Below are 27,049 nucleotides of genomic sequence, written 5' to 3' on the forward strand. Positions count from 1 at the left end.
AAATGTGTTTTATTTTATTGTGAGAATTGTATTAAATGATTCCACAAAAGACATGACACATATGAATGTTTTCCCACCTATTTCTTAATATTTAGCCTATGTAATTTATTTTTTAGGTTGCATATTATATTGTAATATTTAGGAACAATTTAATGTTTACTGTTATTTAAGATTGCTTATATTCTTTTATGAACTCATGGCATGAAGCTGTGCAGAAATGCAAGTGATTTTTTTCTTTATGCTTTTAGTGGAAAGCCGCATGAACATTCAGCAGCATGTTATTTTATTATAAAGCTCATTACTTTTTAAAATAGCATTTCACCACCTTTACTAAAAAATGTGAAGTGTTGTATTTGGATGGTTAGATAGGGCAGTTCAATATAGGTATTGAAAATATTTTAAACTATTCAAGGTTAAATAGTTTAATAAGTAAAAGGAAAATAAGATGCAGTTTGCATTAATTTTCATTTATGTTTCTTGTTTAAAAATTCCTTTAACAGGCCAGGCGTGGTGGCTCACGCCTATAATCCCAGCACTTTGGGAGGCCAAGGTGGATGGATCACTTGAGGCCAGATGTTCGAGACCAACCTGGCCAACATGGTGAACCCTTTTCTCTACTAAAAATACAAAAATAGGCCAGGCACGGTGGCTCACACCTGTAATCCCAGCACTTTGGGAGGCCGAGGCGGGTGGATCACGAGGTCAGGAGATCGAGACCATCCTGGCCAACATGGTGAAACCCCGTCCCTACTGAAAATACAAAAAATTAGCTGGGCGTGGTGGTGCGTGCCTGTAGTCCCAGCTACTCGGGAGGCTGAGGCAGGAGAATGGCGTGAACCTGGGAGGCGGAGCTTGCAGTGGGCCGAGATTGCGCCACTGCACTCCAGCCTGGGTGACAGAGTGAAACTCCATCTCAAAAAAAAAAAAAAAAAAAAAAAATAGCCGGGCGTGGTGGCGGGCACCTGTAGTCCCAGCTACTCGGGAGGCTGAGCCAGGAGAATGGCGTAAACCTGGGAGGCGGAGCTTGCAGTGAGCGGAGATTGGGCCAGTGCACTCCAGCCTGGGCGACAGCGAGACTCCGTCTCAAAAACATAAATAAATAAAAATAAAATAAAAATACAAAAATAAGCTGGGCATAGTGGCATGTACCTGTAATCCCAGCTACTTGGGAGCCTGAGGCAGGAGAATTGCTTGAACCCAGGAGGCAGAGGTTGCAGTGAGCTGAGATCACACCGCTGCACTCCAGCCTGGGCGACAGAGTGAGACTCTTGTCCCTGGAAAAAGAAAAAAAAAACAAAAAAAGAAAATTCCTTTACCAAATCATTACTTTCTCAGTCCTCTCAAAAATATAAAATGAATATTTTTGTTAATGTTGATAGTTAGTCAAATAGCTAATGTTAATAATTTTCAATGAGTTTATTAGAACAATGTTCAAAACAATTCTAAAACCAGATAGTTTTGCAATCCAAAAAGTAGCACAGTTAGTAATTTTGCCAGTGTTAAAACAGTTTGAATATATTAATACTATTTATAATAATTTCTAATAAGAACAGAAACTGTCCCTTTAGGTTTTCATTGAAAATCCCAATATTAACAGCAATCTCAATATAGTTCACTGCAGTGTATTATCTAGAAAGATAAGCACACTCTTACACATAATATTTGATTAGTAGAAAATAACACTGAATGTTAGTGATTTGAAGGTGTGTGTGTTTAACCATCTTGGTTTCTGCGAGAGAACATCAGAACATCATAACTTATCTATTATTATTGTAGTTTTGAGAATAAGGTAATCTCTTTTTAAACAATGTAATTTTTTGGTCTATTTGTGCTAATTCCTATTTTTAGTATGAAAATCACACAGAATATCCAATATATTCTCTACAGAGTTATCTTCTTTTCATTTAGAACTATTTTCACCCAAAATAGCAAAGTTATGCTTTTATTCCATAGGAGTCCTAAATAGTGCTAATTCAATTTTGTGAATTTTAGCTTATGACATTTATTATGAGGTGATATTTTATTTTTATTTGCAACAAACATTTCTATGGCCTTTTTCACAGTTTAGGCCATCAGAGAGGTCTTTAATAAATGCCTAAGGTAAGTATGCCTTTATAGACACACATACACACACACGTATGTATGTGTCTGTAAATACACATTTTTATTAGCAAAATTCAGTATGTTAATACTTTTCAGACTTATGTGTATTTCTTTCACTTTAGATTTTAGTCCAGTGGAACCTAATTCCTCAAGTCTAATGGAAACCAATCCTCTGGAATGGCCAGAAAGGCATGTTCTTCAAAATTTGGAAACTTTTGAAAAAACTAAACAAAAAATGAGGTAATATTTGAATCTGTAGTAAAGCATGTGATAGCTCAGTAATTTGAATGAACTCTTTTTTAAAATAGTTAAATTATGTTTATGAGATTTAAGCAGTTTATAGTTTTATTATAAAAGAAATACATACTTACTGTGAATAGATAGTTAATCACTACAGTAGTATATCAATTAAAAGGGAAGTGCTCGTCTTGCTCTGCCCTGCACTTGTACTTTCTAGGTCTGTGTCATCACAGTGAACATTTTGGTGTATAGCCTTTCAGACCATCTTCCATAGACATACACAGTATATGAAGATATAAGAAAATCTTACTACAAGAACATGTAAAACGAAGTAGAAGTACTTGCCTCATTTGAACCACTTTGATCTTTTCCTGTTTTACATTCATATATGTTTATACAGTGCCTATGAATGAACTGTATGAGGCAGGATTTTTTGTTTTATTTTGTTTTTGTTATTTTGGTTCAGTACATAGTAGGCCCTTAGTACATAATTGTTAAATGATGAAATAAAAGAGGAGAAGCTAAGCTCTCTTACATTACTTTTCTCCGAAATATTACAGATCACATTTTTATTTTTAGCTTCTCCATGGGTAGTATTTTATTACTTGCTATAGCTTTGTTTCATACACATGAAACAGGCATTTATTGAGTACCAACCATGTGTCAGGCGCTGGGAATATGAGGAATAACAAGCTGTGCACTGCCCCTCTCATCTAGAGCTTAGCTTTTAATGACAGCAGCAATTAAAACAAGTAACCAGACAAGTAAATGTAATAGTTGTAAATTATTCTGTGCATAATGAATGAAATAAAAAGACTGGGGGAGAAAATTTTTATTTGTTGTGGGGAGGGAAGTGGTAGTACTCACTTAGATGAGGTGGATGGTCAGGGAGACCTCTTAGAGGACGTTACATTTGAGCTGAGACCTAACGGATAAATGGGTGAAGTACATTCAGTCACACAGGACCAAACAGGTCCTCATACACAGTTCGGATTTCATTTTAAGTGCATTGGTGGGAGGATTTCATATGAAAGGGTGATGGGATATGATTTTGCAAAAATTTTGCTCTCACGGCAAATAAATTGCAGGAGGGAGAGATTAGAGCAGAGAGACAGATGGCTCTATCTGTAGGCTAAGTGAGAGATGACTGTAATTTCAAACTAGAGCAGTAGTAGTGGAAATAAATTTGGGAGATAACGTTAGTGGTAAGCTGGTGAAAAGCTTCCTATGATGCATTAGATGTGGAATAGAGGGAAAGGAAATGTTGAAGATCATTTAGATTTCTGGCTTCAGTCGAGTGAGTGGTGTTCTTCTGGGGTAGATGGGTGGAAACTTAGGGTGAGGACAGCTTTGGGGAGAAAAAATCAAGAATTCTTCTTTAGGGATGATACGTTTGATCTATCCAAGTGGAAATAACAAGTGGACTGTGGGGATATCTGGAACTCACTCAATTTGGAGTTATCATCAGTAGGGATTTCCAAATACATGATGGTTGATGAGTTACATGGTGAGACTATGAGGCGAAAATAAATGGAGGCTAAGACCACTCCTTAAGAATCCCTGGTGTTTATAGGTTAGGCAGGAGAAGACAAGAAAGAAGAGTGAGAAAAGGACAGGTTCCCCACGAGAGAACCTGTAGGCAATTTCTTGCCTACCAATTTTGGATGATATCTTATAACTTCCCGCTGGGAAAGATGAGTAATTAACACCCTTATTTTTCTTCCCTTTTTATCTTCTATCTCTAAACCTTATGCTATTTGCAGTATACAACTCTTAATTTTATTTTTCTTCTCTCTGAGTTCCTACTCTAACTTGGCTGACTCTACCTGCATATTTGTTATCCTGGTATTTCTTTTGATTACGTTTTAGATTAGTTCTGTATTTTCTTGGATTTCATATATTAAAGAGAAGTCTGATGCCACATCGATTTTTGTTCCTCAATAAGTATTTTATTTTGTCTCTAAAACTTTTACAATTTTCTATTTTCTTTAATGTTCTGAAATTACAAGAGGCCATGGTATGAGATGTTTTAGATTCAAGTCTTTTGTCTTTTTGTGGCTCTGAGAAATATCTTATTATTTCTTCAATACTATTCTCCCCTTCATTTTCTTTTTTTCTTTCTCTCTGAAATACCTATTTTAATTAATATTAAACATTCTGGATTGATATTTTTTAATTTGATTTTTTTCTTAATAGTCTATCTCTTTAACTATTCTGCTCTTATGTTCTGGGGAATTTCCTTTACCTTTGGTTTCATCTTTTCTGTTAAAATTTTTGGTAGTCATATTTTAAATTTCTAATAATTTGCTCTTGTTCTTCTGCTGTATTTTTTCTAGCAACCTATTCTTTTATTAATAAGACGAGATGATACTATAAGGATATTAATTAGAATTTTCTTTAAACTTGTTTTATCTGTTTCTTGAATTATCTCATTTCCATTTGCAGCTGTTTTATTTGTTCTTCTGGTGTTTTTCTCTTATGTGTAATTTTTCTCCAGTGTCTGGTGGTCCTTGATTGTCTCTTCATAACTAGGAATATAGGGCCCTGTTGCTTTCTATAGGTAGTTGGCATGTATTTTCTTTCCATAGGTTTAGTCCCGTTCCCCACATCTCTCACTTATATTAATGTTAGGAGAAGGGAGAGCCGGGGTGGAGAATGTTTGTCAGGCTTCACTTTAGGGCATACTTTAGGGTATCAGCAGGCAGGAAGCATTGGTGCTTCACCCAGCACTAAATTACAGGGGCTTTATTCTGGGCCATCACCACTGACACTGAGACAGGCACTGTATCCTTACAAATTAAAATCATTGTATAGCTCCCACCCTGCTGGAGTATGAAGTCCGGAGAAAATTTGAGTGTTTTGTTGACTGTTTTTATTAGATTAATATTTTCAGTTTAAAAACAAAGGAATAGGAAGAGGAAAGAGGCACTGTCAGTATTTTATTGACCCTTAATGTACAGAAATATGTTTAAAACTGTAATGTCAACATTTTAATCATGTAGTTATCAGTAATTATGTTTAATTTGAGTAATAAAATAATCAGGAAATAGTTGAGTTAATATAAAATTAGGAAATTAATTTTCTGTGCAGACATTGAAATATTTTATTTATGCTGTGGTAACAGAGCTAAGGTGATCTGATTCAGTGCATAGTGAAACCTCTAACTGAAACCTCTAACTGGAAACATCTAACTGAAACTACAGTGCTTTTCACTTGCCGGTATTTAAAACTTTCTGTGAGTTTTTTTTTCATTTATAGGGTCATAGAGTAGAAATAATAACTAATTTGGAGTTAGTCTGGTTCTATCATTTTAAATAGCTGTATCACCCTGGGTCTGTAATGTAACCTTTTGTATGTTAGCATCTTTACTTGACAGGTAGGAATAATGATTGCTTTTTAAGCTTGGCATGCCGATTTTCACTTTACAAAGTACTTATTTTTAGTTATTATTTCATTTTGAGATAAGACCTATTCCATCTTTTTCAAGGAAACTTGTGAGGATTGAGAATATATTATATGTAAAGTAGTTTGAAAAATATAAAGTCCTGCATGTATTTCAGGTATATAATAATGATTCAGTGCTTATTCATAATGTCATCATCATGGCTACAAGAGACTTTGGGGAGATTTCTGATTATTGTCTCATTTCACGGTTGTGCTTCAAGTAATCTTTCCAGTTCATGGAAAATTGGAACATTCAGTCACTTCCCTCAAAAATTTATAGTATTGTGGGGTTTCAGAACATACAAGAGAATTTAGATTTAAGTTTTATAGAATTGGTAACTTCACACCACTGAATAATAGGCCATCATTAATAGATAATGTAATTATGTTTCTTTTAAGTAGTTAAAATACTACTTCTTGACATGATAACTGCAAGTTTTATTGTGACCTAAAGATTTTTTAAAACATGGTTAGAAACTAAGTTATTTGCAAATATTTTACTTTATTATCTGTCCTAAATGTTTAATTCTCCCGTGTTGCTGGTGTGTTTTTCTGGTTTCTGCTCACATCTTCTTTTCCCGACTATGCTTTTTTTTTTTTTGACTCTGGCTTCTCTGTGGATTGAATCCACTTTTAATAAATCTGCGTAACATTATTTTCCCAGAACTGGTTCATTACCTCATTCATCTGAACAGTTGCTGGGCCACAAAGAGGGTCCTCGGGACTCAATCACATTATTGGATGCTAAAGAATTGCTGAAGTACTTTACCTCAGATGGATTACCCGTTGGAGATCTTCAACCTTTACCGATTCAAAAGGGGTAGGTTATAAACTTATAATTTCCAGTTAACTTTTTAAAAATTACTTTTAAATAAAATTGTGTCTCATTTCCTTATTAATTGATGTCCTATGCTACTCAGGGAAAATTTATAAGTTTGATCCCAATGTTTGTCTGTTGGCCTTAATCTTCACTTTTTACCTTATCAAAATGTCCTACTGTTTTGTGGTATCGAATATAAGAGAAACAGGAATAAGAAAAGCAAACTCACCATATTCCCTGTAGAAGTCAGTAACTTCTATTTGGTATACAAAGGACAATGCTTTCTAATAAAAAATAGGAATTTGACTTACAAAATTTTTTTTTTAGTTCTCTTTTCTGTGTTACTGTAGTGTTGATATTGCCACTACTCAGCATGAGCATTGTCAGGCATGCCTAATAGTAGCAAAAAGCATGGCCTTTCACCTGAAGAACAGGAAAGTGTAATAAAAATGCTTTGGAAACTATGACATTGCCAAGTAAGAATTCAGTGTCTACGTGAATAATTTACAACTAATTTGACTTCCAAGACAGTTTTCAGTAAGTTACTAGTTAATAAATGCTGCATGTTGCTGACTTTGACAAAATTGCCCGTAAAATTGTGACATCAAATACCTGTGAGAATTGAATAATTTACTAATTACTCTAATGTCTTTTTAATTGTTAATTCATTATTTTGAAAACCTTCCAAAAGACCTTAAAAATTGTAGATCACTTTGATCACTTTTATAAGCTTAATCGGAATTATACTGTGATAAATATTGCCTTTAAAGGTGAATTTTGCAAAGGAGTTATTTGAAGGCAGTTATATCTCAGAAATATTGCTGGAACATTATTGCTTTATGTGCATGTTCACTAGAGAGAGATAAAGAGCGACTGAAAATTTGAGAGTCTTAATGACTTAATGATTTTAATGACATAAAAATGATATAATTTTGGAGTAATTTTTTTCCCATAACTTTGAAAGATTGATAACCTTTTGTTGTGGGAATCAAGAAAGTAAAGAAATATACATGTTTTCATCTATTTAGTTATTGGATTACTGTCCTTTCAAATCATTAAGCACAAACTGGCAGAGTCAGTTGGTTTGCCTAAACTGAATTATTGATGTAAGTTGTACTCTTTTTGACAGAATGTCTTTCTAGATGCATTGTAGGGGAGATAAAGTTAGTTCTTTCTGGAAACTAATTGTAGGTGATTTATTTAGGAAAATTTGATGTGATTCTTCAATGTTAGTAAAGAACTGCATGGCTATCAAATGTATCTTCTGTTAACATTAGAGTTGAAGGATGAGTTTTCATGGTAATAAATCAGGAACCTATATGCTCTTATTAAATGTTTACCTGTACAAGAAGCCATCCAAAATGCTGTGTTTAACAAAGTACAAACATGACTCCTATGTATATACCAAGGAAATAATAAACATTGACAAAACACATATTTATCAACATGTTTATTTTAGAAAGAAAAACTTGTGAGTGAAATTAAACAAAAATAGGTAAGGTTGCTGAGGGCGATTGATATGAGAAATGAGAGACAATATGGTAAAGGAAAGAAGTAAAATGCTAGATAGTTAAAGATTTCCATTTTACAAAATTATTTTAATAATCATCGAAATACTGGGGTCATTGTAATTTACTAATGTTACTTTTTGTGGAATAATTTAAATGGATGCATTTGAATATAATGTCTGCTTTTTAGGATTCATTAATTGGCATGAATTTTACATTGTAATGTAATAATTTCAAATGCTTATCATAGTACCCTAGATAATTTTCAGTGGCAGGACAGTTTTCATTACCAATGCCATAGGGGGGAAAATGTGATAGCAAATTTATTCTTAGTACTCTACTATTTACTTGCCCTTCTACATACCATTTCCAACTCTTCTGAACTCAAGCCCCTGGTATTTCATTTTACCTAGTAACTATTTAAAGACCACTGTTGCATAATTTCCCCATTTCCTGAACTTCTGAGCTTCAGGACCATGATCCATTACATTACAACAGTGGTTTCCAGCTCAGAGAAGGACGGCACCTATCGGAATAATCCAGAGAGCTTAATCTAATTGCAGTGACCCTCTTCTTTCCCAGATTTTGATATATCGCTGTAGTTCTAGGTGTGGAAAGGCTTGAGCATGAATATTTTATGTAAACTCGACATATGATTAGTTCTAACATGCCAGTTGATTGAAAACCTACTTCAGAAAAAGAACTGAACTCAGCAGTTAGTCTCTATACCCTCTGATATTTAAAAAGTTACTGACTCTTAAAGTAGGTGCCAGTGACTACATTCTCAAGCAAAGAAAGATCTGGATCCCACGTGTTTTAGTAGGGAGTAAATACTTTTATTGTTACCAAAGATTCAAGTTGACTTTAATTATTCCCCTGCAGAAAAGGATTTAACTAAATGCCTAAACGTTAGTTTACTCTACCAAGGAAAATCTTCCAGAAATAAGGCTGCTTCTTGGCTGGACACAGTGGCTCATGCCAGTAATCCCAACACTTTGGGAGGCTGAGGCTGGCGGATCACTTGAGGTCAGGAGTTTGAGACCAGCCTGGCCAACATGGTGAAACCCTGTCTCTACTAAAAATACAAAAATTAGTTGGACATGGGAGCAGGTGCCTGTAATTCTAGCTACTCGGGAGGCTGAGGCAGGAGAATCACTTGAACCTGGGAGGCAGAAGTTGCAGTGAGCTGAGATCACACCACTACACCCCAGCCTGGACGACAGAGTGAGACTCCATCCCCACCGCCCCCCCCAAAAAAGAAAGAAATAATACTGCCTCTTGAATTTCCATTATAAATCATATTGCATTTTTGTTTTACCCATTTCTCAGAATAGTTTTGTGCAATAAATAACATCATAACTTATTGAGGTACAGAAAATTTAAGTGATGAAAGCCAAGGCCTAACCTTGCTTCATTTCCTTATTATACTTTCTGGTGTGCCTTAACCTTTATCCCATATAAAATTCCAATTGTAGAGGAAAAAGTCAGATTTGTTTCATTAGATACTTTCTTTAACTTTCTTTTTGTCAGTAAATAAACTTTGAATACAAATGAAAAATTTTTTGTTTCAGGGAAAAGACTTTTGTTTTGACACCAGAACTTAGTCCTGGGAAACTTCAGGTCTTACCTTTTGAGAAAGCCTCAGTATGTCATTATCATGGAATTGAGTAAGTTTTTATTTGTACTTTACTCTTCTGTATGTTGTTGATACAGCCTGTCTTGTGTGAAGAGTGACTTTAATAAAATGATATAAATTGAGACAGAGACCAAGAGGATATGTCAAAAACCTCAAAAAGCAAAGTAGTGCATACAAAAATAATTTGTCTTCTGTTGAAGAAGTTATTTGATGATTAATCAGCTTAATAGCATTTAAGCATCCTATTATGAGTTACTAGATATTTTAATCAAAATTGTTTTGGTCCCTATGTTATAAATGTATATTCACACTATGGGTCACATTAATATTTCCTGGTCACCAATTACATTGTAGTTGCTCAGAAATTGTTAGATAGGGCCCAGCATTTCAATACTAGATATTTTTCCAAGAGAAAGACTTATACAAGTATGCACATAATAGTTTAATTCTCAATATCCTCAAACTGGAAAGAGCCTAGGAGGATATCAATAGGAAAATAGATAAACTATGGTATATTTATATAAAGCAATACTATTCAACTATAACAAGGAATGAAATATCGATACATCCAGCAACATTAAATATCTGTCTGTGTGAAAAATACTTGAAATAAGGATTTGAGGCCAGACACGGTGGCTAACGCCTGTAATCCCAACACTTTGAGAAGCCGAGGCAGGTGGATCGCTTGAGCCCAGGAGTTTGAGACCAGCCTGGGCAACGTGGTGAAACCCCGTCTCTACAAAAAAAATATAAAAATTAGCTGGGCATAGTGGTGTATGTGTGTGCCTGTAGTCCTAGCTACTCAGGATGCTGAGGCAGGAGGATCGATTGATATTGGGAGATTGAGGTTGCAGTGAGCCATGAACATGCCACTGCACTCCAGCTGGGTGACAGAATGAGACCCTGTCTCAAGAAAGAAAAAAAAAAAAAAGAATTTGAAGACTTTGAAATTAGCAATATGAAGTATAACATTCAATAGTGATTTATTTCTAAAAGAAGTCCTGTATGAAATGCTAATTTGAATCTAAATGGTAAGATAAGATTTTTAAATTGTTTTGTGAACAACAGATCGGCAACTCGGCTACTAAATTATAAAAAGATAAGATATGCCACCTGATCCATGTTTTTAGTTCTGCTATTTGACTAAAGGATTCCTTGTTTGAGAGGATTATTATTCTCCCTTTAACATGAAAAAGGTAGGGATGTTTCCCAAATAGCCTTAAATTTAGCTGAAGCTTTTACTTAAACTATATTTTTAGCCATATACCCTTCTGTGGATTGATTACAAAATTTTACTTCTCTTTTTTCTTTTCTAGACAGTCTCACTTTTTCACCCAGGCTGAGTGCAGTGGCACAATCTTGGCTCACTGCAACCTCTGTTTCCCGGGTTCAAGTGATTCTCATGCCTCAGCCTCCCAGGTAACTGGGATTACAGGCATGCACCACCACGCCTGGCTAATTTTTATATTTTTAGTAGAGACAGGGTTTAGCCATGATGGCCAGGCGGTCTTGAACTCCTAACCTCAAGTGATCCACCTGCCTCAGCCTCAAAAAGTGCTGGGATTACAGGCGTGAGCCACCGCACCCACCCCAAAATTTTACTTTTCATTTATACTAAGTTTATTAAATTTAAGTGGGAACATCTTGTTCTACTATATAAACATTTGATTAATAGGATATATTTTTCTGTTTTCCCCCTTTTGATTTTATTAAAGACTTAGAAATTAAACATTATAGAAAAGTTTATAATGAAAACCAACAATTCCTTTCCTTATTACTACCTAACTGCATCCCAGTTTTTAGAAAAAATATATATATATATTATTTGTTTGGTTTAGTTTCCCTGGTGGTTATCTCTCATTTTAAAAAATACCCTTATGTCAATATTTTTAACTGTCACAATATAAAATATTGACTCTGCTATGAAGATTTGGTTCTTCTTCTCAAGTTGAGCTCTCCGCTATTTACTTTCATGTTTTTAAATATATATACATTTAAACTTCTCCTTCTTATTCCATCAGCTATAAAGCAGTATCTCCCCCACTTTGTTTGATAAGAATTTTAGGACCTGCTAATCTATTAAAGGAAACTAATTAAAAATTTTAGGTATTTTGTATTTAATTTGAATGTGAAAGTTGAAACCAGTCAACAGTGTTTATATTATTATTATGAAAAGTAGCGTTCACTGTTGAGAAAATGTGCTAGTATTAACATTTGCTTTGCTACATGGCCAGAATACCCCAGGACACATCTGTTTTTCACTTCTTCGGCCCTATAAACACACTGAAGTACTGATTTGAATAAAATAAGCTACAATAATTACATTTTAACTGCTGACTAAAGTGTCCATCATATAATCTTATTTAGATTATTTCTCCCAAAATTTTAATTTAGTTTTGTTTATTCTGTGTCTCCATCTCGCTACTCTTTTTTTCCTGCTGTTTTTAATTTACTATAGAAAAAATCTTGATATATACAAATTTATAAAATTTGTCAAGGATATGTTCTTCATGATCATTTATCAAAATATTAAATTAAGACTTATTTGAGTACTATGTCCTGAAGGGCTTAAATCTACACAGAGCTTTATTAACTTATACACATACAATGTTATGAAATTCTGATTCACTGTAAAAAGTAATTCTCTTCTCCACTACCTACCTACTCCCATAAACAAATAAACAAATCTATCTGTGACTCACTTTTTTTTACTGTAAATTTATGCTCATTAAACTGGGGACATTGAGACTAGGCTGACAAAGTTGTAGGAGGTGAGCACCATGAATTCAGAAACGTTTTTTTCAAGAAGATTTGGGTGTATAGTATGAGAGCCGATTTATGTTCAACATAGATTATGGAGTAGAAACAAAGTCAAGTAACATTTTAAAGTAAATATGAAACTACAAAGAAAGTTCTCTTACGTTATTGTGGGCCTTTAGAACCCTGGAGCTCTTTCTCTGATACAAAGGAATATTTGGAAAGAATGTGTTAATTGCATGGGAGCAAAACAATGTTTTTTAAGGCAAATTAAAATATTAACCACCGTTGGCTTGTTTGTTTTTTCACTTATTTACCCTATCCTGGAATTTAAGATGCCATTAATTGTAAAATACACTGTTTTATTAAACAGCAAATTAAACTCTGCTGTCATACTCTGACAATCATTTGATCACACCAGGCTCTCATTGCTTTGAAACTTCCTTCATCTATTCCAAGAGATTTGGCAGTTCCTTCTGCCTTAATTGGTATTGGTTGGTTTGTGATAGGCAGTATTTTGTGTATTTCTTAGTTACAAAACAAAAACAGCTTCATTGTCTTATGGGTGTTTTTCTTTGTTAGGACCCATAAAGCATTTGCTTATTGTTTTGTAAGAAAATATGGAATTGTGGTCATTCATCCAACAATAAATTTTTACTTCACTAATATCAAATATACACCCTGCCCCCTGCCTCTCTGTTTCTTTTCTCTAATTTACAAAGTAAATTTTTGTTCCGATGGCAAATCATAGTATAATCATTTTAAAGATATTTTAAATGGCAATTAGCATCAACATGTACAGTGTGCATAATTCGGTTGAAGCTATGACATTATGAACAGCTGTGATCAAGAGATGTTAAAACCGGAAGAAAAAAATCTGCATCTTAGAAATAAAATCTTAAGGTAGAAAGAAATATTCATCTTAGAATCAAAATATGCGTCTTTTCTCTCAAAAATTTTCTGTATTCAAGCTCATCAGGCATTATATTGCCTCTTGCCAGACTCTTGAAATTCACATTTCTAATTTTACTCTAGATTCTACCAATTACCCATGATAGAAGTAGGACTCATCAGTAACCCTTAGGGTTGCTTCTGGTTTTTAATGAAATATGTTTCTTAAGCAACAGACTAGAGAAAGAATATTAGCTAGAGAGATGCCAGAGACCTAGGTTCTACTCCCTACTCTGCCACCAACTCACATTCAGATTTAGAGATCAATTTTGTCACCAGTTAAATTAAACTGAGTAGATCAGAGATTTTTCAGTCCTAGTTATAATTTAGAATCATCTAGGTAGACTTTTTTAAAAGTGTGTATTTTTAATATTTAAATATAATTAATTTTAATATAATAAGATGTTTTGATGTACGTATGTGTAGTGAAATGATCACTGTAGCCAGGCAAACTAACATAACCATCATCTCACATAGTTACCTCTTGTTTTGTGTGCCAAGAGCACCCAAAGTCTAGTCTCTTAGCAAATTTTCAATATACAGTACATATGATTAACTATAGTCCTTATACTGTATGCTAGATTTCTAGATTTATTCATCCTACATAACTCTGCAACTTTGTACCCTTTAATCTACATCTTTCCATAACCTTCCCCATCCCCATAACCACTATTCTACTCTGTTTCTATGGATTTGAGTAGTTTTTTAAGAATCACCCAGGCAGATTTTTAAAACTGTCAAAGACAGAGTATTACCCTAGACCAATTAAATCAGAAACACTGAGCACGTAGTATTTCTTGAAAGCTCTTCAGATGGTTCTAATCCTCAGCCATGTGTTGAACAGGAGTAAGATGATTCTTACACTTTACATAGAGAGAGTATACCAAAATGGTTAAACTCAGGCTCTGAAGTCACCAACCTGGGTTTACATTCTGGCTGTGCTACGTATTGTCAGCATACTGCCAGCTTTACTGTGGTAGAAAATAAATCTAATGATGATGATAACAATAATAGTAACATACGTTTCTTGACTGCCCTGCTTGCATGTTTCAGGCACTGATTCTAAGTGTTTATGTGTACAATTCAAGAAATTATCACAATAGCTTTTTCAAATAAGTACTATAATTCCCATTTTGCAGATGAAGCAACAGAATCATAGATAAAGTTAAGTAATTTGGCCAAGTTCTCACAGCTAATAAGTAGAGGAGCCTGGATTTAAATCCATGGACTCTGACTCCGTAAGTCTGTATCAAATATGTAAGTGTCACAAGGGAAAGATAAGGTTCTTAAAACCTCCATCAAGCAGTCAGATGTTCAGGAAATGATACACTCCTTGGGAGTTGAACTAAATCTTTTGGATACAAAAATCTGATTTTAGGCAGTATCTTAGAATTTTGCAGGTAAAAATGACAGATCACAGAGAAAGGTTTTAATTTGTACAGTGCTACCATCACATATGTGAAGCCATTTGTGTTTTTTTAATGCTGTTGTAGATAGGGAAGAAAGTGAAGAGTTGTCCAAGGTCACACAGCTCATAGGTGATCTTCCTGATATCCTTGTTTGTTGTACTTAACAACCTAGGATTTCTTTGAGTCCAGAAGCATTCACTGAGCTGACATTTCATTGATGCCCTGAATCAGATTCAGCTAGAAACCACATGCACAGACAGCCGAAGTGTTTGAAGGAAAATCTGTCAATCAGTTAATAAGGTGGGAACTGAGTTTCAAAGAAAAAATTCTAAATGTTCTAAGCTGTTTGGTGAACCAGTTTAGAATGCCTTTATACCCTTTTAATCTTTGTGTTGAGAATAAACTTGCCCTTTCTAACAGAAGTCAGCAGTTCATGTTGTCATATATCAGCCATACTGAGAAATCAGAGGTTGGTAGAGTTTTAAAAAGCATTAAAACAGCAACTGTATTATTTTGAAAATAAGCCAAAGGATTAACTTAATCTGTTGCCCAGAAACACAAGTGAAAGACATTTTTTAATCTTTTGCCATATCATATAGCAAACTAGAAGAAAACTGAACTTGGGAGGGAAATAGGCCAGCCACTCAACCTTCCAGCAATTATTAGGAAATTAAACAAGAACGCTTAAAGTAAATGTCCTGCTATTTTCTCATTGAAAGGGGAAAGTCTGTTGCTCTCATGGAGGTTTACATTTTAATGCTCTTTCACTCATTTTAGATATTGCTTGGATGACCGAAAAGCTTTGGAAAGAGATGGAGGATTTTCTGAACTTCAGTCTCGTCTTATTCGTTATGAAACTCAAACTACCTGCACCAGAGAAAGTTTTCCAGTACCTACTGTGTTGAGCCCTCTTCCATCTCCTGCAGTTTCGTCAGAGCCTGGAAGTGTCCCTGACGGAGAAGTTTTACAAAATGAACTTCGAACTGAAGTATCTCGATTGAAACGGAGATCTAAAGATCTGAATTGCCTTTATCCCAGAAAAAGGTGATATATTACATGCACATAAATAGTATATTGACAGAAAGTATTTTAGTCTCGAGGATTTTTATTTTATTTTGTATTAGTCTTTCAGGTTAATTTCTTCATGGCAAGAAGTTTGTTTTATGAGCTGTTGATGATTTTGCTTATAAGTTATAAAAATAAATGATTTGGGGAAAAAAACACAGTGTCTTGCTTTATACGCTAATATACGGTCCATTAGCACCATGGATTGTAAAGTTTTTAAGCCGTGAAACAGTGGAGATTTCACCCCATAGATTAAGCTGCTGAGCTGCCCTGTTGAAGAGACTGTTTGGGGATGGGAGTTCTCCCATTAGCTCTTCCTTTCCTTTCCCCTCAGTTTCCTGCCTGCATTGTTCCCTTGAGCAAGAGATTCCATGAGGTACCATTTTTAAAACACCTGTTACATATAAAATATAGCTTTAAACACTGCATAATGATAGAATATATGAAACTTTTCTGGATGCATTATTTTGCTAACTAAATAAAATATCCAGATACTTGATCAGAAGTTAGAAGTTTATGTAGTGAACACTAATTTTTATTGAATTTATGTTATCTTTAGAACTTTGTCAAACTTAGGTTCTTGGCATCTAAAGCAAGGCTTGAATTCTTATTGTATTTAAACCTTGCAAAAAGTATGAACTATATGAAAACATAACTTTCAGATCTTTTTTTGAATAGTTAAAAAAGTTAGAATAAGGTTACCCTGATATGGAAGAACTCAGTCGTTTTTATGAGGACTTTATAAATTCATGGTACTTTTTATACCTGATAAAGTTAAAAAGCAACAGTTACATTTGGGGTACTATATTTATAGCCATATTTCTTATTTCTGACCTATGGCTAATAAAAATATATGTGTTCCTAAAAGGGAAGTACACTGTGGCCTCTGGGTCAGCAGAATTGAGGGCTATAAGACCCTATCTTGTAAAGGGAAAAATTTGGGCCTTGTCGGGAACAAATGTAAACATTTTAGGAAGATTGAAGTATGAACCAGTTTTATAGTTTATTTCTATTTGTTTTAACACTATGACTTATTTTGCAAGGGAGTTCCATGGGTATAAAAAGATACAGGTTGTGGTGTTTCTGTTCAAATTATCTTAACAGAAAAGTATAAGTATTTAGCAGATTAGTATTAAATCTATAAATAGCAGCACTCTTGGCATGCATAGCTGATTTATTTGAGAAATTGTAAATTGGAGGGATGGGAGAGAGTATAACAATATTGTTTGTTGCTTTCTCTATTAGCCAAAATCCTAGTTTGCTATTCATTACCTTCTATGTTTTAGTTACTCATCTGAAGAACTAAGGAACAACTTTATAATATGATGTTTATTGCTTACTTAAGGCAGTAATAGCAATAAATTTTGTTTGCTTTTCTTGAATTTATGTTATAACGGATATAGTGGTAACACTATAACATAGTGGTATAGTGTTATATATTATGTAATATGTTATATATTATATATTATGTAATAACATAGTGGTATAATATAGTGGTAACACACTGGTAAGACAGAAAATGAACTTCGATGTTGATTCACTTAATGGATATAGTTGTAACATTTAAGACAGAAAATGAACTTCGATGTTGATTCGCTTAATCTACGTTCTTGATTTTTTTCCCCTGCTATAGACTTGTGAAATCTGAAAGTTCAGAGTCTCTTCTTTCTCAGACAACTGGTAATAGTCATCACTATCATCATCATGTGACATCCAGAAAGCCACAAACAGAGCGGTCCTTACCAGTGACTTGTCCATTGGTTCCAATTCCTAGCTGTGAAACTCCAAAACTTGCTACAAAGACCAGTTCAGGTCAAAAAAGTATGCATGAATCAAAAACATCAAGGCAAATTAAGGAATCAAGATCACAGAAACACACACGGGTAAAGATTTATTTCCCATTTTTCTTAGTTCTACATGGGAAGACTTTTTAAATTTGATTACTTTAAAATATATGTCTAAAAAATTTTATGAATGAAATGAAACGATGTCTAGAATTTACTGGTGTAAGAAGGATGATAGGAAAGTAGGTGGGGATATAAATGAAACAAGATTAGCCACAGATTAATCATACTTGAAGCTGGTTAAAAGATATATCAAGATAGAAATTTGTTATAAAATATTCTGTGCGTGTCAAATATTCTCTACTTTTCTATGCTTGAAATTTCCCATAATAAAAAATAAATATACACTTACATATCCCTGCTGTGTGTAACTTTAACACTCAGATTTCAATTCAGAACTCATGATTTGAGTTCCTTTCTTAAGACACTGTAGTCATTTCCTGCTAACATATTATTCCTATGACACTTCTGACCATGTAAATGTTAGATCTTTTTTTCTCAATCATTTTGTCTTAATGAACCTGTCTGTCTTTTAGCACAGCAAAATGAATGTGTAATTCACAGGATTGAACTCTAAAGCTGAAATAATAGGTTTGTGCCTTTTCCAAGAAATATTCGTCATATGTTATGTTCTGTTCAAGATACTGAAAGAAGTAGTTACTGAAACCCTGAAGAAACACAGTATTACTGAGACTCATGAATGTTTCACTGCATGCAGCCAGCGTCTCTTTGAAATCTCTAAGTTCTATCTAAAGGTACAGTATCTTCTCTACTAATGGCAAAATTTAGTTCATGTTCTAGTGTTCCTGTTTGACATAAAAAAAAGTTTGAGTATTTTTTATACTGAGAGCATATACTTGCTGCCAGATTTATTAAATGATGGAGATAGAAAAATTGAAGCCAAAATATTTTATATTTGATTTGATTTGAGTTCTCATATATAGAAAGCTACATTTTAACCAATATCCTATTTCCCCTAACGTGCATTTGACTTACAGGTAATAAGCTTCATAACATGTTTAATTGTTAATTTTTTAATACAGTTGGCCCTCCATATCTGTGGGTTCTATATCTATGGCTTCTGCATCCGTGGGTTAACTGCAAATTGAAAATGTTCTGAAAAAAAAAAAGGATGCTGTATCTGTACTGAACATGTACAGACTTTTTAAAAAGTATATGGGAAAATGTGCATAGGATATATGCAAATACTATACCATTTTATATAAGGGACTTGACTGTCAGTGGATTTTGGTATTCTCAGTGGGATCATGGAATCAGTCCTTCGCAGAGACCAAGGGATGACTGTGTAGTAAAAAGGCTACTGGACTAAATATCAAAACACCTAGTTTCTAATTTTGGATCCATTATCAGCTAGTTGTAAGACATTGGACAGGTCAGCCACTCAAGACGATGGTTTTCTAAAACTTAGACAATGTTAGATTATGTCCAGCCTTAAGAGTTTCTGACCTGAATCACAGTTATCTGTGGGTTTCTGGTTAAAACTGCAGATTTATCACATATCCAAGAGAAAGGACAAGAAAAAACTAGAAATGTTTTTAATACATATTGAACAATAACAAAAAAGCACATGGAAGTGTGGTGCAACAGAGTGAAAAGAGTTACAATTTAATTGGGTGCCTAGTGGAATACTAGTGAGAAGCATGTTAATTCCACAGAAGCTGAGGTGCTCAGGATTTGAAGACACCAGGTATCATGGAAAGCAGGGGCAAGGGTCCACGTAGAAAGCAGGGAAGTTAAATAAAGATCTACAAAGTGACCTGGAGATTGTCCAACTTGCTCTGCATGCTCTTCTCCCCAGATGTTCACTACAAGGTCTATCATGCATAGGTTTTTCCACCCACCTCAGTGACACTGTAGGAAATAGTCGCTGGGGAAAATATTGGAAGCTGCAGTGGAAAAGCTAACTGGCCATCTTGTCACTCTACCTTGAAAAGAAACCAGTGACAATCTCTGCACAGAGTTTCCAGTCAGATTTTTAGTGTCTCACTTTTAAATATGACTAGACAGACATGGATTAGCAGGCTTTGAGGAAAGCTTCTAACACAATTGATGCCAAAACATAAAGGAATGAAGGGAACTCTGAAGAAGCAGGAAGTTGAAGAAAACTTCATAAAAACTATAATTCTCATAGAAAGAAGATAATCGCATCCATAAAACTAGAACAGGATGCTGTTTCCAAAAAAAGCATAAACCATGAAAGCTCCATAACATTAAAAATATGATAAAGTCAATTAAATAGAAAGGCTGAACAGTTGAGATGAAAAAAATTTACCAGAAATTAGAATCAAACGACAAAAACATTAAATCCAGGGTAAGAAAATTGGAGGATTAATACAGAAGATCCAAAATGCTAATAATATGAATTTTGTATTTTTTGAACAATTTTCTCTCCTTTGTTCTCAAAGTTTAGAAGAGAGAAACTTGTTCAAAAATGTAACAAACTTTTCCAGGAGTGGACACAAGCATCCTAGCTTGTCCAAACCAATGAATGAAAATTCTTCAACGAGTCACATAATTATGGAATTTCACACCTCTTAGCATGGAGAGAACATTTTCTAAAAGCTTCCCAGGAAATAATCTAGTTTATATATAGTGAATCAATAATCAGAATGGCATTGGACTTCTCCACAGTAACACTGTATGCTAGAAGATAGTAGAAAAGTATCTTCAAATTCTGAGGGATGTGCATTTCTAGAATTAAAAAAAGAAAAAAGAAAAGAAACTTCTGAGGGAAAGTGACTTACCTAGTATTCTATACCCAGTCTGGAATGCAGTCAGGTATGAGGATTTAATGAAGATATATTCAAACATGGAATATCTGAAAAAGAATTTATTTTACCCTTTTGAGGAATCTGCTAGAAGATGAAGTTCAACAGAACAAGGGACTAAATCAAGAAACAAAACAAAAACTAATCTAAAATGGAAAAGACAAGTCCTAATAGGACCAGGCCTAGGCAGCAACTAGAACAAATTAGAGGAGGCTATGGGAGAAAGATCTCCAGGTTTAAAAAATTTAATTAAAAAGACCAAAAGCAGAAAGGAAGCTGAACCGAGAGATTATCCTGTATACTTCAGGGCTTGAAAAAACTTTGCTGTACATTTAGCCCATTTATTGCCAGTATTTAGGAGTGAAAAACCCAGAATTATATACATGGAAAGCTGAGCAAATGAAAAAGGCTAACAGGTAGTTAACAGGATAAATAGAATATTGGAAGAAAGATAAATTATAACCATAATACATTAATTAGCACACAATTGAAAGTATTTACATAGATACAATAGTGTAAACACTGCCTATTTACTAATCAAAAACTGTGGTACAACTGTTCTTCAAAGGAAGAGAAGGAAGGTTTTGTGTACGAGACCTGAATCCATCCATGACGTTCTCCCTAACATCAGTTCTCCCTAACATCAGTAGTCAGTGTCTAAAAGTGTTTAATCACCAAGTAGCAACATAAGCATAGTAGTTAGAAACATTAAGGTATAAATAAGGGAAAAACCTGAAAGAATTGAAAGTGGCTGCCTTTATGGAGCGTAACTTGGAAGTACAACAGATAACTGCTTCTTATCTTTTTAAATACAATTCCATTTCTTTTACTTTGTAATAATCACTAAATTTTTAAAAGTGAGACATCAGCTTCCTTTTGTATGTCATTCTTCTTTATGATGGAGTCAAATAGCCAAAATGAAGAAAAAATATCTTTTACCTGATAAATAAATACAAACCATATGTTTGTTTCTGGAGTAATGCAGCCTTAGTGGATGCTCACGGTGGAGGATGGGAGAGTAATGCAGCATTAGTGGATGCTCACGGTGGAGGATGGGAGAGTAATGCAGCATTAGTGGATGCTCACGGTGGAGGATGGGAGAGTAATGCAGCATTAGTGGGTGCTCACGGTGGAGGATGGGAGAGTAATGCAGCATTAGTGGATGCTCACGGTAGAGGGTGGAAGTTATTTTAGGTCAGCTCTATTGGGAATAGGAGAGGAGAGTGAGATGGACTTATGTATATGTGTATGTATTTTGGTTAGAGTATTTTGATATTTCAGAATGGAACTAAATTATAATCTAGTACTTAGATTTTTTTGTTGTTGTAGTCTGTCCCTAATCACATTGATACTTGTAGAATGATTTAGAATAATCTCAAGTGTATTTAATAATAATGAGTTGTTCTTTGTAATTTAATGTGCAGATTGTAAAATGCTGTATTTTATTATGTTTAGGATCTTAAAACTTCAAGGGGTCTATTTGAAGAAATGAAGAAAACAGCAAACAACAATGCTGTACAGGTAAAGAAATTATTCCCAAGAAACTATATTCAATTAAATTGGTATTTTATTTCAGAGTTGCTCTGATGCCATTATATATGCAGCAGTAATTAGTTACTGGTCTTTTTCAACTCTGTCCCTATGAAAACTCTTTAAGAAACTTAATAGGCTTATTTAGGCTGAGTATTTCATAGTATTTAGTAGATTGCTCTGTCAGCAAAAGAGTTTCTAAAGTGACACTAAGAAAGCAAAAGAAAAAATAAATTAGCTGGAAAAACCAATCCATTTTGGTTAGCTGTTTTCAAAGTTTAGTTTAGTTTATTTGATTGACCATTTGAAACATATTTTCATATAAAGGTGAGAAAATGGAGCAGAATCTTCATTTCATCCAGTGAGAACATTATTGTACTCAGTATTGTAAGTCCAACAAAAATGTTCTTCCATTAGAAAATAAAATGTGTATTTAAGTATAAGATTTCAGTATCTTCCTTTTTATTTGAAATTTTCTACCATGTTCTTTTGAAGTTTTTACAATATATTTTTCTATTACTTGTGTTTTCAAGAGAAATCTTCTGTAATCATATTTTTTCTCCCCCTAGGTGATTGACTGGGTATTAGAAAAGACAAGCAAGAAATGATACATAATCATTCTCTTTAAGACAATTATAAATTGGATGGAGCTATTATTCACTACTTCTTTTCTTAGTTTGAAAATTATAAACAAATTTTAAACTTTATTCAAAGAATAGATGTTATATTTCTAAAGAATTTCATGAATATATATTCTATATTTGTATAGTTTGAGGGATGCTATGTTAATGTATTTTTAATTAGATACATATTTTGTAAAGTGTTACTATATTTTAAAGTTATTTTTATATGTTTTAAAATGTTTACTCTTATTTAATTATTACAATAAACAGAATTTTTTTTTTTACTTTTTGGATTTCATGTCTTTGTTGTTAGGTGTACTAAGTTAGGCCTGCCTTACATTTCTTAGACTTAAGTAAGATATTGCCAGTGGCTTTTCCCATGTGTTCCAACAACATAGTTTATTGGACTGCTCCCAATTTAGAGCGTATTGGCAAAAAAAAATGCAAACAGGCCTCAGCCCTAGAGCCACCATTGTTGGGGCTATTAATGTTCATTTGGTATCAAAAATGAAGAAACAAGATAAATTGTGAAAATAAGACATAATGAAAATGACACGAAGTACAGTCTCCCAGGAAAAAAATTGTCTTTTCCCATGGTAGAAAATTTGGAAAATGCAGAAAATACAAGGAAGAATGAAAAAAAATTACCACATTCCCCCCTACTGTCTAGACATAACTGCTGTATTTTAAAAATATATGTAATTATTTTTAAATACTTTCAAAATTGGAATCATATAATATGTTGTTATGCATATGTGTGTATGTGTGTATTAATTAATAACCTGCTTTTCACATAGCAATATGTTGTGAATTTTATGTCATTATTTTAATAACTGCCTAATGCAAATGAACCACAGTTTGTTTAATCACCCATTATTGGACATAAAGATTCCGTTTTTCCCTGTAACACATAACACTTTAATGAATCTTCCCAGTATGTCACTATTTTCCTAGTATGCTTTTTTAGGAGGGGAATTTTTGGGTCTTAAGCTTTTTTGTAAATATTTTTAAATTGCCCTCCTGAAAGACCAATATGAACTCCCACCGGCAGAGTCCCCATTTCCTTTTTTGATGACTGAAAATAGTAAGGGTGAATTTTTTTAAAACATGTTGGCATCTCTGTAACTGTTTATTTCTAGCTTTTGCCCATTTTTCTTTTGAACTGTTTTTGACTTTTTCTTACTTGTTCATACATATTCTTATATATTAAGGATATTGGCCCTTTGTCTTTTTGTTTATAGTGTTCTGAAATTTTTCGTTTTTATGTAATCAAATCTACCATCTTTATAGTTTCTTCCAATTAAAGAAATTTGCTTATCACATATGCTTTGCTTGTCTATGTTGAATTCAAAGTGAATGCTTTCAAAAAGCATTTCTAGGGTTCCGTGGAATTGCTGATTTGAAATGCTCCTTTTTGTCTGAATTGTTCACTCTCATAGGAATTGCAAGAGTGAGCCAATATTTGAATACTCTATTAGGTTAGCAAAATTGTCTTTTGAAATGCTGTACCATGGCTGGGCATAGTGGCTCATACCTGTAATCCCAGCACTTTGGGAGGTTGAGAAAGGAGGATTGGTTGAGGCTAGGAGTTTGAGACCAGCCTTGGCAACATAGTGAGACCCCATCTCTAAAAAAATTTAATTAGCTGCACATGGTGGCACGTACCTGTAGCTATGTAGGAGGGGTCTTAAGCTACTTAGGAGGCTGAAGTGGGAGGATTGCTTGATCCTAGAAGGTCAAGGCTGCAGTGAGCCATGATTTCGCCACTGTTCTCCAACCTGTGAGAAAGATCGCGACCCTATCTCAAAAGGAAAAAAAAAAATGCTGTACCAATAGGCGTTTTTAAATGTAAATTTATTTAATCAGACTAATAAACATTTATAACATGAGAGGAGCCAGTTGGTTTTAAAGTACAACAGATTAGATCAGGCAATTTGAAAACATTCCTGGGAACAGAGTAATGGTCATAGGAAAGAAAAACTCTCATAACGTCCATTTGCTCTTCTAAAAATGGGGTAAACAATGCTGACTTCACAGGGATCATGAAAAGCTGATAATCATGGCCAACATTTATTAAGCACTATATTACAGACATTATCTTAATCATTTTACATGATCTCATTGAAGCCATATTAAGTAGCTATTTCCCATTTTATAGGTAAGAAATTGAAGTATAGCAAGATTAAGTGTCATATCCAGGATCACATAGCTCAGCAATTACAGAGCCAGAATGAGAACTTATATTTGTTGAACCACACTGCTTCTCCAAACATAGGATCTCTGCAAGTGTTGGTGTATCCATTTTTTTATTTGTTTTTATTCCTTTCTTCCAAGGATCCTGGTTTTCTGCCGTACTTAATAATATACATGAAAACAAGTTTGAAGATAACCTGTAAGCCTGATACCATTTAAAATATTTCTTTTTGTGAACATGCTGGATAAACTTTTGTAATGTTGTTTGAAATTTAGCATATGTAAATTACATCAGTTAACCTGATTGAAAGCAAAAGTATAAATGAAAAAACTAAACTGATGTAATCACTTATTAAAAGGACATAGGATAGCCAAATAACTTAGTAACAAAAGAACAAAGTTGGGAGACTTGTTTCTTCACTTTAAGACTTACTATAAAGTTACAGTAATGAAGACAATTTGCTATTGGAATTAGAATAAGCATATAGGTCAGTGGAACAGAAGAAAAGCTTATAGGTATACCTATATATCAAACTTTTCATTGAAGTAAAAAAGGTCTTTTAAAAAATTGAACTTGAATAAGGGGATATCCATCCATATGGAAAAATAAGTTACCTTCAACCATAACCTCCTACCATTTGCAACTATTAATGTGATATGGATCATAATTTTATATTTAAAATCCAAAACCATAAAACCTATACAGGAAAACACAGAAAAATCTTCATCACTCTTGGAATAAAACAAGGATTCTTAGAAAGGACACAAAAAGTACAAACCATAAAATTAAAAAAAAATAAATTTTACTTCAAAATCTAAAAGCTGCTCTTGGAAAGGCACCACTAGGAGAGTGAAAATGTAACCCACAGACTGGGAGAAATTATTTGCAATGCATATATCTGACAAAGGACTTTTATCTAGAAAATGTGAGACACTCTTAACAGCTTAATGATAAGACATAACCCAAATTTTTTAAATGGGCAAAATATTTGAAAAAAACATTTCATGAAAGAGGATATAGGAATGGCAATAAGCACGTGAAAAGATGCTCAACATCATCAGTCATCAAAGGAATGCAAATTAAAACCATAATAAGATGCCTCTAAACACCAACTAGAATGAATACAATTTTGAAACAGACTTTACCATGTCTTGGTGACTATATGATGCATTTGGAAATCTCTTTTTATTGGTGGGTGGGGGTGGAAGAGGGTCTTGTTCTGTTGCCTAGGCTGGAGTGCAGTGGCAGGATCACAGCTCACTGCAGCCTTGACCTCCCTGGCTCAAACAATCCCAAGTAGCTTCCTGAGTAGCTGGGATTATAGGCAAGCACTGCCTTGCCTGGAATTTTTTTTTTTTTTTTTTTTGTAGAGATGTGGTCTTGATATGTTGCCTAGGCTGGTCTTGAACTCCTGGCCTCAAGTGATCCTACTGCCTCAGCCTCCCAAAGTGCTGGAATTATAAACATTAACCACCTCAACCATTTGAGGCCATTTGTTTGGGAAACAGGGAGTCACTGGGCCCAAGTAGCTCAGATGTGTTACATAGTGGTGGTACATTTAGCAAACTGTTGCCTAAATAACCCAGAAAAGAGAAATTCTTCCTAATGAACTCATGGATCTAATTAGGGATATTCCCAGACAATGTTGGAAGTATCAATGGCCATTTATTTGTTTGTTTAGCTGAATATGATAAGGTATAGGAAAAGATAGATAAACAAATTCAAGAAATGTTCCATTTTCTGGCAGAATTTAGAGGAGATATGAGGGGCTTAGGATATTCTGGGTTGGAAAATAAAATGATTTTCCACTTTCAGTATCCCCAGTGGCAAAAAATTTTCTAAGTCAGAAATAGCCTCAGAAAAAGAATCAAGCCAGAGGTGTGGCTATATAATCCTTTATTAAGACATTTAAAATACTTAATGATTTAAAAGTAGAACCTCTCAGCTAGACAAAAGAGCTTTTAAGAATCTAAAGGGTAGTGTTTCACAGCACCCGACACTGTCAATAAAGAGAGACCTGTCATGAAAAGAATGGTGGGTATGGCTTTCATCAGTAGACTATAACTTGATACACAGAAAGCCCACAAAGTCTCTTTTAGTTGAAATGTAATCATATACACTAGAATTCGTCCTTTA

At 34.0% G+C, this 27,049-nt stretch overlaps 1 protein-coding gene across 2 annotated transcripts in view; it reads left to right on the forward strand.

Annotated features, from left to right (window-relative positions):
* The window catches only part of MTBP (MDM2 binding protein), a 78,896-nt gene extending 54,855 nt beyond the window's left edge, over nt 1-24,041 (forward strand). The window contains exons 15-22 of one of the 2 annotated variants that reach the window (XM_003820496.4): nt 2,226-2,343; nt 6,452-6,607; nt 9,687-9,782; nt 15,646-15,912; nt 17,567-17,816; nt 18,419-18,532; nt 22,022-22,087; nt 22,666-24,041. In XM_003820496.4, coding sequence (XP_003820544.3) covers nt 2,226-2,343; nt 6,452-6,607; nt 9,687-9,782; nt 15,646-15,912; nt 17,567-17,816; nt 18,419-18,532; nt 22,022-22,087; nt 22,666-22,704 — 1,106 coding nt within the window. In that variant the 3' untranslated portion in view covers nt 22,705-24,041. Of the gene's footprint in view, nt 1-2,225; nt 2,344-6,451; nt 6,608-9,686; nt 9,783-15,645; nt 15,913-17,566; nt 17,817-18,418; nt 18,533-22,021 lie in introns of both variants that reach the window. The other variant, XM_063606476.1, reaches the window with a different exon arrangement.
* Nucleotides 24,042-27,049: the final 3,008 nt, after the last annotated feature.

The sequence above is a fragment of the Pan paniscus genome, chromosome 7 (assembly GCF_029289425.2).
Source record: "Pan paniscus chromosome 7, NHGRI_mPanPan1-v2.0_pri, whole genome shotgun sequence".
Taxonomy (NCBI): Eukaryota; Metazoa; Chordata; class Mammalia; order Primates; family Hominidae; genus Pan; species Pan paniscus.